Genomic DNA, 12,127 nt, shown 5'->3' with positions numbered 1-12,127 from the left:
TTGCGTCATTTTCAAAAGGTGTCACATTCATGTGAGTTTGAAGGAATTGACTTTCAGGTAAGACTACTAGTTGTTTGATTAAAAACCATGTAAAAAATTATGGAACACATGTTCATATATGCAAATTAATGCCTACATTTTATCACCACCTTGTTCATCCCTAACTCATTATTTTTTATTTTTTCAATGCTAATGAATAACGATATTGGTGGAGGGAGAAATTGAACGACGAGAGCAGCAAAGCTTTAACTACAAGATAATTGCTTTAGACCATCTCCGCTCAAAAGTTGTAGACGACTTTTAAATCGAAAGTGTGGAGAGTTTGTCTTTAAGAAGAGATTATATCCTAGTTAGTAAATAGGGTTGGCTACTTGTAACCCTCGAAATGGCCACATTTAGCTCTCCAACAAAGCTTTTATTGGAGTCCACGTAGGCTTGTATCTATTTTTTCTCAATCTTTCTTTCTCTAAAGAGAAATGTTATTGACACTTCAAAAATTTCATTCTACACTCCTCACATGTGTATTTTTCTTTCTAAATATAGAAAGTTTAGAGTGTAGATTGAGAATTTTGGAATGTCAATAACAATTCCCTCTCTAAATACAATAAACTATTATGGCATAGTCATGTACTACTAGAGGCAAAAATTTATAACCGAAACTACACATTTAAAAAAAAAACAAAAAATGACAACGAATATATAGTCTACCACGCTTTTTAAACCCTCTCCAACTAAAGGTGACCTTAACTACATGAGCTACAAGACTCTCACTAACTCTGGGTACCTTTGCAAAAAGGTCAAGATGCAAAGCAGTACTTCTTTGGGTTGATATTTTGGGTTTTGGATCCTCTCCTGAGCTAATGGAGAGGATCCTTTGTTGGATTTTCATCCAATGACTACAAACAGGAAGGTCCCTTTAAAGTTATAATAATTGTAACCGTTGGATAAAAATCCAACGGTCCACAATGATGGGTTAGGAGGATCCTCTCCATTAGCTCAGGAGAGGATCCAAATCCGATATTTTGATCTTTTATTACTTGGCATTTTTGTTTCAAGGGCTCACACATTATCCACGCGGGATGAGGATGTCAGACTTTCTTAGGGTAGGACTAATTTGGTATGAACAATGTGGTGAGTTCTTGCTGCTCATGTCCTTGTAGGGGACACTTGGTGAGAGGCTGTGAAAATTGGATGTTGGATATCATCACACCAGCCTTTTGTCACCATTTTTTTTTGTTACAATTTGTAAATCGAGATACTATTCGATGTGGCCAATTCTCTGTCCCAGTTGCATACAATTTTTTTTTCTTCTATTAATTCATGACTGTTGTATATGAGATTTGAATTTAGGATCTCTTCCAATAAAGTGAAGTTTATGTGCCACTAAATTAAGCAGTTGTTGCCGAATTGCATACAGAACTTCTCTTAAAACACTTTAATGGCGTGTTTACGTATCCGGAATGGAGGTAGAAAAAAGGGAATCAAATACTTCCGTGGGTGATTTTGGCGTTTACCAAATTTTGGGAATGCAAAATATTAGTGCGCTCCACCCAAAATCAAGAATCAAACCCATGATATTCTTGGAATTAAATTACCGACTTGGACGAGGTATTTGAATTCCGAAAGAAATTTTTGACCAAAACTACCCTTTCAGATTCAATCCCTTTCCATCTGCCTCCCGCAATTCAACACCCAAAGTGCACCCATCCCCACCCATGAACCAACACATACCACCATAGCACCTCCCAAACTGCCAATACCCATCACCAACCCACCCCAAAAGTTCTACCTAATAGACCCAATCCAAACCTGAATGGGAAGGGGGGGGGGAGAGAGAGAGAGAGAGAGATGTTGAGGGAGGTTGATGTGTATGGAGTAGCAAGAGTTGGCGTTTAGGGATGGTCAGAGAAACAAATTGAGGAGGATGTAGAGGGAGAGTATAGAGGGTTCTGATGGAGCCATGGAGGTTCCAGAAACTCACCTTGTTTTTTATTTTCTGTTGAGCTTTTACTCTTTAAAAAATAAAAAGGATTCAAGTTCTATCAAAAATAAACATATGAGGGTTAAAATTTTAAGTAAATTAAAACATATATATACTAGTGTAAAATTGTTTTAAAAAATTTAAAATTTGCCTATTATAAATTAAGGATATTTTAGTAATCATACAAATTTTTATTCCGATTCAAATGAATGAGTAAACAGCCAATATCATTCCAACTCCGATTCCAGAACATTATAGTAAACAATTTTGGCAGGAATTTGATTCTGATATCTCTTATTCCCATTCCTCCACAATTCAATTATTCTTCAATTCAATTCCTCTCATTCTGATTATGGATTAGTAAATTAGCCCTAAAACTAACAATCTTAAGTTGGGTTAGAAAGAAAATGTGTGCAAGAGCGGATTCAGTCACCAAACTATTAATTTGTCTCTTGGGTTATGAAATGCCTCAAAAACCCTACATCTTGCTTGAGAAAGTTCTGGTAACATAAGGGCCGCGACAGATGTCTTTCACGTTTACACCAAATTTTTGAGCCAAATCTTGATTAAAAATTTAAAATAAGTACTAGGGATGGAAGTAAAGATATAAGTTTAATTGGTATATCTATTTATTTTCTAGCAGCATGCTTCACTTTTATGCCTTGCTTTCCTTGGTATTTTTGAAACTGCAACGTATCACGAAAGTAAAAATGAAGAATTTAGAGATTGAGAAACTCTGTTTCCTTACTTTTTTTATATAGTGTGAAGGGAGAGTTTGAACTTAAAGACAATTTGATATTAGAAAGTTTCAAGAGTTACATCATTACCTTCACGATGCATGTAAATTTCTAGGCTTCTAACATTAGTGGTAAAATACTTATTTTCTCAACACTTGTTAATTTTTTGAGAAATGCTGAAGAGACCCTTTTAAAAGTGGAATTCTTAATAGACTCTCTGTCATCTCAAGTTTTTTGCATAATATTTTATGATATTGACACGGGAATTAACGTTACACCGTGAGATGGTAGATAGTTCATGAATAGTCTCACTTTGAGAGAGTTTCCTTAACATTTCTCTAATTTTTGTACTACCATTGTTTCGCCTAAAAAAGATTTATCTCTTTATCTCTATTAATTATCTCTATTAATTAATGAAACCCTCTTTGTCAACCAAAAGAGGGTGAAAAGACAACTTAATCTTTTATCACACAAAAAAATGATAGGCAATAATGTAATTTCATAAGTCCAAATTTTACTATTTTTTATTGAGACCTGCCTATAAATGATGTTAAAATATCTCTAATATTTAAAATTAAAAAAACAAAAAACAAAAAACAAAAACCCCTCTCTCTCTCTCTCATTTTCTAAAAAAATGTGATCATACACATGAGGGTTTTTTTTTTCCGCATTTATCATTACACTCGTGTCCGATTCTTCTCTAGAACTCGAATTGTTTGTAATAATTTATTGGGTTAGTTTTGGGTAATCTAAGTAAGCCCTTATGTCACAAAAAAAACACGTTTTAAAAGGTTGCCAAGTTGTCAGAAAGTTAAGGACTAGGAGTGATGAAGTCCATTTATTTATCATAGACCCGACCACAGGAGAAAACTCACACTTTCCTACGCACGCATTGTACAGCGGTATTCTCGTTTCTGTTTCATCACACCACCTTCAAAATATCGAGCTCTTGTATTTCTTCTTCCTCCTCTCGCTTGCGATCACGCCGAGACCGACCGACCGACCGACCGACCGACCCACCATCTCTCTCTCTCCATCCGCCGCTCTTTCTCTCTCTAAGCAGGCTTGTGATTCGGGCTCCAGCACCATCTTCGCGCTTTCGGAACCCTAAGGGAGCCCTAATTTGAACAAACCCTAACGCACTGGGTTCGGCGCCTCCCAGCATCTTCTCCTCCAGCTTGGAAGCAGCCTCGGAGTAATTATAGGCTTGATTAAGCTTATTAAGGTAAGGATCGTATTTTCTAATTTCGCATCCCAAATAGCATTTTTTGTTGTATTTTATATTGCGTTTGGTTGTCGAGAAACCGGAGGAAAATGGAAGAAGATGAGAGAAAATTTCTTGTATTGCGACTTAATTATGTTTAGTTACAGTAAATTTTGGGTTTTTGCTCGATGAAAATTCCAAGATTAGAGCTTGTTGTATTGCCTGCCATGTTCTTACCGTCTCTACACTCAATGACATAGCTAATGAATCAAATTATTGATGTGTTGCGTTGCGTTAAATCGGTTCCTTTGTGGTGCCAAAAAAATCGAAAACATAGAAAGACTTTTATTCCTATTTGCGCTCCGTCAGATTAGTAATTTGCACACTTCCCCGCCTTGTTGGAAGCTTAAATATGAAAAGGCTTAAATATGGAAGCTTAAATGTTGGTGTGTTGGAACATAGTTTTGCCTGGAAATTTAGAGATTGTTGCCGGTAGTTTGCGGGTAGAGATTTGTTTATAAAAGCGTGCACAAGTTGAGAATTTTCTGAGACGTATCAGTAATGGTAATTTGTTCAATTTAATGCTGCATCCTTGGTGTGCGCTAGTTTAAAGAAAAATAAATGTGTGTATTTTAGTTTATTTGGTTGTTGGTTTTATGTTGCATGCCTGTGATTGTTTGTGCATGCAGATGTCTGTATTTGAGTGTGTGCATGCTGATCTGATTGTCGCCGTATGCGCTTGAGTAATAACATTTCTTTTCATTTTCCACGAAGAGCAATGCACATGGGACTGTCTGTATATATGTGCACTAATCTTCATATAGCATCCTTGCTTCTTGCTTCCCGTATTTAAATATCTACATTCCCTTTAGCACCGTGTTTACTTTTTGGAAGATATACCACTCATCTGATATCCTTTATAATAACAATATGATATAATCAGCTTTCGATTTCTTTTTAATAGATCAGAGGCTGCTACTGAGGATGAATGCACAACAAGCTCCCCATCATAAATCTTCTGCTAATGGTTTTGGCCGTCGAAGAGGTGAGAGAGAAGGGGGGCCTAGGGTCGAGAATAAGTCAAAGTCTGGAGCAGAAAACCACAGCAGATTAACAAGTACTGGTGAAATTTATATATAAAATTTTTTCTTGATATTATGTTGACTTGCCCATTAACTTTATATGTGCTGAAACAGGCAGCAAATCTGGGAACTCTGAGAGTCCTTCACGTGATCGATTAGTATATATGACCACATGTCTTATTGGGCATAATGTGGAAGTCCAGGTGAAAAATGGATCTGTATACTATGGAATATTTCATGCAACAAACGCTGAAAAAGACTTTGGTATGCTCATTTGCTTTTGGTTTTTATTTACAGTTTTTGTTTGTCTTCCTGTTTGTATTGATTGCGGTTGTCTTATGAGACTATCATTTACATTAACATCTGCTTTGGATCATTTGGATATCATGAATTTGTCACTAGTGCTCTAAATCGGTGTTTGTCTTTATATATTTTTTCTGTGCAATTAAGTGCACCCATCAACATTCATTGACGGTCACTTTGTGCTATTTCTTTTACACTAACATAAGTTTTATTTTGGTGAGAGGTAATGTATTCATCACCAGTGTTATAATCAGATTTTGTATAACATCAATAGTGTTGCCAAATGCCATTAGTTTTGCACAGCTCCATGCAGTTTTGATATGTGGTTGTTTGCGTTTGCCAACATTATTTTACCTGTCACTTTCAGGAATCATCTTGAAAATGGCACGAATGATAAAGGATGGTTTAGTATGCGGACAAGAGTCAGTTAGCAAGGCTCCGTCAAAGACTTTAATTATACCTGCCAAAGAACTTGTACAAGTTATCGCAAAGGTTCTGTTTCATTTCTTATTGCTATTCGCTGACCCAATTCTTAATAGCTTTAAGAATCTCAGATTACCATCATTTGTTCTGCCGAGTTTTCAAGGGGTTGAAGTTTTCTTTTCTTTTTGTGGTTTTGGGAGGAGTAGAAGGAAAAAGGGGGGGGGGAGTATGGGGGCGGACGGGCAGGTATATGATGGCCGTCTTTTTCTTCTTAATTTGATTCACTTGCTCAGGCACGTAGTTATTGTCTATAAAAGTAATAACAAGCAGTAAGATGTTGACATAGAATAAGCAGCTATTTCTATATTTTGTTTCTCTGGTCTCCCTTGATCTAATTGTATTTTTAAATGAATGATGACAGGATGTCTCAATAACAAGGGAGGGATTGTTAAATGAGGTTCAGCATGAAAAACATCAGGAACTTATGATAGATTCCTTTATATCACAATCCCGCCGCGGTGAGTTGGAGAGAGAGCTGGAACCGTGGGTGCCTGATGAAGATGATCCACAACGTCCTGAATTGGAAAATATATTTGATGGACAATGGAATAGGTTGTTATAGTAATTTTCTTTCCCTAAATATCTGGGTAACTGTTCTACTGGTCAGATAGCCTCTACTTGAATACGTGCCATCTGGAACACTATTAAATATACTAGGGACCTGACTTTTATTTTCTAAACATTACTATTTCAGGTTTCATGTTAAACTGTCATGTTCTGCTTTAACTATCTAAGATTATAATTCTATAATCCTATCTGGTTTATTCTTGTTAAGTTTTCTTGTCAAGGTGCTTTGAGTAACATTGTGGTCTCTTGAGTTGTCATTTCTTTGGAGTTATTACCAGCAAATGAACCTTAAAATGTTATTAACTTAATTTAAAGGCAGGTGCTCTTGTTGATTGATTAAAATATCTGGTGGTGGAATCCAGTCATTGGAGATAACAATCTCTGTGAGGGATAGCATTATTTGTAATGTAGGCCTTTCGTTTTACATGTTTTGAAGAGATGATGCTTTCTCTGCCTGCATGATGTTGAACTTCTTTGACAGGGTTGGTCCTTAAGGGGCCATATCCCTCTGCTTTTGTATGTTGCCAAAATTCTTCATACGATGTAGTTTACTGAAAAAGGGGATGACGTTGGAGAAAGGTGGACCAAGATTCCAATCAATTCACTCGTTACAGTTAGCTGTATGGTTCTAATACATGCCTTAATGGTATCAAAATATTGCTTGAGGCGATGCAAGTTAGACATGGATTTAGGGAATGTAATGGCCTTAGAGTAATATGGGATTAGAGGATTTTTTTTAGCCAAATTTCAGTGGTTGCCTTTTGGCTTATTGGTTGTTTCTGGAATTTAATTGACCTGTGCTCAACTCTCTAAGAATTCATGTTAATTAATGTTTGCTTGTATTTTCTCTTATAAAGAAATATTATGTTGATCAACATTTTCCTTATATTCTTTTCCTTTCAGGAAATGGGATCAATTTGAAACAAATGAAACATTATTTGGGGTAAAAAGCACATTTGACGCGGACCTTTACACAACTAAACTTGCGAAAGGCCCTCAAACAAAAGAGTTGGAAAGGGAAGCTTTAAGAATAGCAAGAGAAATCGAGGGTGAGGATACACCTGATCTGCATATGGCAGAGGTGAGGCTTTGTTGGATAATTTTGTGCTTTTGAAAATTCATTTGATGTCGAGTTCCCTTATGTTTTGCATGTTGATTTGTTGATACAGGAAAGAGGCATTCACCTCCATGTGGATATTGATGAGGAGACAAGATTCTCCTCTGTTTATCGGGGGGAAGTAGTTGATGATAGTGGATATGATGAAGATGAGGACATTTTGTTGGATACACGTAATACCGAAACCTTTGGAGATTCTACTGGTTCTTTAAGGAAGAGTTCAATGGACTGGACCACTGGAAAAAGCAACAATAGGGCGCCATCAAGCTCTTCATTTGTGGTAGTTCCCTCACTAATCTTATGCATAATATAGTCAGCATATTTAGCTCTGGGGGCATTAGTTTCTGACCTATTTACAGATTATTTTGTTGAACTTGATGTGCCATCCAGTTGGAATTTTTCACATGCGCTGTAAATAAAGTGTTTTGTTACAGAAGGGGGTCTACTCATGTTCTCTTTCATTCCGTTTTTCTTTACTTCCAATTGTCATGAGAAAGTAGGTATATTCTTATCTTTTCCTGTTCATAAATGGAGACCAAATATTTTCCCCCTCTAGTTCTTCTTGGTTATTGTAAATCTGAACAAATTCATTATTTTGAGCATTCTTAGTTGTTCCATTTGTTTGTAAGCAACTGAGAATCTATTTTGACAAGCATGAGTAAGCTATCCCTGATTATAATCCCCTCATAGTTTACTTTTAACTCATTAGTTTGGTCCAAAGTTTGATACAACTTTGGGCATTGTGAGTTGATTTTCTCTTTTGTGCTTATTTGTGAGTTTTATGACGTGCTTTGATAACAAGTTCCTGATTAAATGCTGACAATATATGTTTTAATTTTTATGCAGGATTACTCACAATCTTCTGAGTCAAATGTTGCACCAGATTTATGTCGCTCTGGATCCTATGACCATGCTAGACATCTGGCGTCAGAAACACTTTTCAAGAGCTTCCCCAGTACAGATGGTGAAAGCAGGTCTTTTATTTCTTTTCCAACTCTAAATAATAATTGCAAATAAGTTTTATTGTGATTACACAATTGTTTTTTTCATTAAACAATGTGCTATATTATTCAGTGAACATGGCGAGGTGGATAGTGCTGCTGGGTCTGTTGTAAAGGTGAAGGTGAGTGAGAGTTCCTTATTTGTGATGTTCACAATCTTGTATAATTATTTGTGATTCACTGCCATTGGCCTCTAAAGTTATTGCTTATGTTCTATGTTATTGTCAATGCAGCTAGCTGAAGACAATCAAACATCAAAACCAGACGGTGAGTGCCATATTTTATCTATCTGTTTACTTTACCCTACATTTTTTGTTTCTTGGTTCCTTGGACTTAATAGGGTAGTTACTATTAGATGTGGGTTTAGTAGTAACGGCAAAGCGTGTCCTATCTTGTTCCCTCTCTTCCCATATGAATGAGAAGCTTGTTTTATTGCCATTTTAGCATTATTTTAATATTTGTCTTTACAGTAGTTGTGAAGTTATATTGTTGATTATGGGATGTAGATTCACAACCATCATTGAATGGGAAGGAAGATGCGTTTGAGAAAGGTGGTTTATCCTCCAGTGCCACCTCTTATGCTCCTGGTCAGGCTTCATCAAAAGGTCATGAGAAGACGGGTTATAGTGACCCAGTGACTGGCAAATCACATGTTCAAACACAGACAGTAAATTCTCATGGACGACCTGGTAGTTCTGCATCTTCAAATTCGGAATTCCCAGCTGCTGCCTCAGTTTCTGGTGGACCTGGTTTATCACCAAGCTCATCTCTGGGTTCGTTGTCCTCTGAAAAGTCAACATTGAATCCCCATGCGAAGGTGTTGACTGATATACTTTTATGTTTTCCGTGATCACACGTTTAACACAAACTCAGACATAAATGCAATCTTATCTTTGAATATGCCTGAAGTTCCAACAATTATCACTATCATAGATATGCTTCCATGCTACTAGGTACTTTTGTCTAGTGGATAGCTGATGCATCCAGCTCTTCTTTTTGCTTTCTCCTCTCTTACCTTAAATATTGTTATCAGGAATTCAAACTCAATCCGCATGCAAAGAGTTTTGTTCCATCTCAAGCGCCTGTTAGGCCTCCATCCCCAGTGCCTGATGGCTCCTTCTATTATCCAACTAATGCACCTGCTGTACCACATATGCCAGGCATGCCTGTTGGCATTGGAGTAAGCACTAAAACATATTCTTTTGCCTTTTCTCCCCGACTTTAAGGTTCTCACGTAGATGTTGGCCCATAAGAGGCAACTGTCAATTCAACTGTTTATTTTTCATTTTTCCAGATAATAAATGTTTGTTGTGATACCGCTGTAGACTGAAATCTTGGTTTATCATGACTGAAGACACTGTTGCTCACATAAGCCTTTATATGGAATGCAAATACCATCTACCATCAGCTCAAAAATTAGACTGCATTTTCTAATGTAATGATTCAAATTATTTGGAAGTTATAGTTAGTTCCCAATGTTCTTGAGTTCTTATTGTTTTTTTATTTTTCAAACTTGTGCTCTTTTTTAAAGAGATTACATAAATATATGGATTACAATTTATTGTTTTGTTGCATTGGAGGGAAATGAACCGTGGACTTATCTTAATCGTAATCCATTACCCCACGCTCCCTCATCACTTGCTGTATAGATCATGATGAAAGCGCTCCTCTTTTATCCAGCACTTTTAGGATGATTTTGCGACTTTGAATCACTTTATGTTTTTTTGTTTTGTTTAATAAATGATTTCAGCTCATTTTTCATTAATGCCCTTGATATCTGTAGGTTGGGCCCTCTTTCGGACACCAACCCGTTATGTTTAATCCACAGCAAGGACCCCAACCCTATTTTCATCCAAATGGGCCCCAGGTGTGATTCTTTTAATTTATTTTTCGTGGTTGTGAAATTTCGTTTACATTACATTAATAACAGCACAATGCTAATTCATGCTATTAATTACATATCTTCATTTAATTGCAGTATGGGCAACAGATGCTTCTTGGCCATCCTAGGCTAGTATACATGCCAAACTACCAACCTGTAAGCAATTTCATGATGTTCTGAAATTACGTATCTTGATCGATCTAGAATTTCTCTTTAATTATAATTTCAGTCACTCCAATATCATGAACAAAAGGAAAGAAGTTATAACTTTAGTTACATGCGTGAAAGTTCTTCCTATAACTTCTCTTTGGAGTCCATTGGAGGATATATAGTCGATGAGATAATCATTTATTTCTTTTTGCATCAAACTGGGTATGAAGATGTTCATGTATTCTGTTTTGGATTTGTCATACAGGAAATGCCGTACAAAGGACGAGATTATTAGCCATTGGTTGGACGAACTCAATTGTGGTTGTTTTGGTCTGCCGCACCTAAAGAATAACTCCTTGGAGACTTGTTGGAACAATTTTTTGAAGGAGCAGAGTCCTCCAGTCCAAAAAGGTCCTATACAGTTCTTGAATCTTGTGTGTGCAAGGGAAAGTTTATTCGTTCCCGATATACCATCGTGTCCTGCCTTTAACCCGTACAATTTGATTCTGGATTTTCTCGAACTTCGTACAGCACATCCTTGTTGTCACTTGTTTTTCTTTTAATTTATGCAAACATTTATATTTTGTGGAGCTTCTTGTCTGTGTTTATGTCTCAAATGTTGGACTGCGTGGGTCGTTTATTTGGTTGATGCGTTATTTGATGCACTAATGTCGTGTTTTATACACAAAAGGGACGGAGTAATTGGAGCCATCAGATTGGTTTCAAATCCGATCGAGATGAATTAGTAAACAACTTATGTGAAATTTGTATCTTGAGAAGCCAGAATCAGTGGATCCCCTTCGTTTTCCTTGTGTGCTTTGATTTGAAGATTGAACGAGTGGTCGTCGTGTTCTTGAACAATGCTGAAATGAGCTTTTTGTTTTTATACAATAAGTTGGTGAGTTAGACTAAGTTGTACAATGTGCTAGCAATAATTGGTAACAAATTATTCATCTATGAAAGTCGAACTTAAAACTTTTCTATTATAAGTGGAGAGAAAAAATAGTAAGACCGTAATATAGTGGCCGAGAAACTAGCTCTTTAACAACTTGAATTAATGTTATGTGAATTTGAAGGGTGCGGATTTAGTTCTTGCGAGTGGTATCTTTCTTGTTTGTTGAACGTGGGTCTCTTGTGATTGAGGAACTGTATTAGTTTTTATGATGAGTTTATAATTATGAAATTGTGGTGTTTTTTCTTTTTTTGTTGGCATGTGTTACTTTAGGTTATGTTTGACATGTATGTCATATTCTATATTCGTCATCATAATTTCTTAATATTTTGTTTATCACCGAAACAGAGTTTATCTACTAAAAACCTAACAAAGTGAACGAAAATAAAATGATATATTGGCTGACATTATGGCTAGACCTGTTAATGAAAATAATCATGTTTGTCGTGTTCGTGTCAAATCTTTATTTTAACAATTAATTTGATAATGATTCAACTGTTAAGCTTTTACTCAAAACGTGTTATTTTTATATCAAGTTAATGGGTTGTGGAAAAATCGTGAGACGTGACCTATGACCGCTGATATTATCGCAGTCATACGATGTATTCAACCTAAAACGGTTCGAAATTATATGGCACAGACAGAACAACAGTATCCCTTTTTTTATT

At 36.2% G+C, this 12,127-nt stretch overlaps 1 protein-coding gene across 3 annotated transcripts; it reads left to right on the top strand.

Annotated features, from left to right (window-relative positions):
• The first annotated feature begins 3,653 nt into the window (after window positions 1-3,653).
• LOC103961535 (polyadenylate-binding protein-interacting protein 3) lies at window positions 3,654-11,100 on the top strand. 3 transcript variants are annotated; one of them, XR_007259475.1, is made up of 15 exons: window positions 3,654-3,943; window positions 4,887-5,039; window positions 5,119-5,268; window positions 5,675-5,799; window positions 6,152-6,342; window positions 7,261-7,438; window positions 7,527-7,754; window positions 8,321-8,448; window positions 8,549-8,597; window positions 8,709-8,742; window positions 8,982-9,292; window positions 9,509-9,655; window positions 9,801-9,910; window positions 10,259-10,342; window positions 10,454-10,484. XR_007259475.1 is itself a non-coding variant. In XM_048587188.1 (15 exons), exons 2-15 carry the CDS (start codon window positions 4,907-4,909, stop codon window positions 10,800-10,802), a joined length of 1,842 nt encoding a protein of 613 aa, XP_048443145.1. In that variant the 5' UTR covers window positions 3,655-3,943; window positions 4,887-4,906; the 3' UTR covers window positions 10,803-11,100. The 3 variants fall into 3 exon arrangements, 2 of the variants coding, with proteins under 2 accessions (XP_048443145.1, XP_009372375.2); XM_048587188.1 differs by lacking the exon at window positions 9,801-9,910 and adding an exon at window positions 10,773-11,100 and having other exon boundaries at window positions 3,655-3,943; window positions 8,549-8,591; window positions 10,454-10,513; XM_009374100.3 differs by lacking the exon at window positions 9,801-9,910 and adding an exon at window positions 10,773-11,100 and having other exon boundaries at window positions 3,655-3,943; window positions 10,454-10,513.
• The last annotated feature ends 1,027 nt before the right edge of the window (window positions 11,101-12,127 follow it).

This window comes from the organism of the source record quoted next, unplaced genomic scaffold (genome assembly GCF_019419815.1).
Source record: "Pyrus x bretschneideri cultivar Hongxiangsu unplaced genomic scaffold, Pyrus_bretschneideri_v1 Contig26, whole genome shotgun sequence".
In the NCBI taxonomy this organism is placed as follows: Eukaryota; Viridiplantae; Streptophyta; class Magnoliopsida; order Rosales; family Rosaceae; genus Pyrus; species Pyrus x bretschneideri.
Note: the sequence above shows the minus strand (reverse complement) of the source record. Positions and strands in the feature narration are given on the sequence as shown.

What these genes read in the sequence shown, in the direction of transcription:
- LOC103961535 (XM_009374100.3), top strand. Translation starts at nt 4,907, where the DNA reads ATGAATGCACAACAAGCTCCCCATCATAAATCTTCTGCTAATGGTTTT. An exon ending in AAACGCTGAAAAAGACTTTG is followed by an intron (nt 5,269 to 5,674) that starts GTATGCTCATTT and finishes TGTCACTTTCAG; the next exon opens with GAATCATCTTGAAAATGGCA. An exon ending in ACATGCCAAACTACCAACCT is followed by an intron (nt 10,514 to 10,772) that starts GTAAGCAATTTC and finishes TTTGTCATACAG; the next exon opens with GAAATGCCGTACAAAGGACG.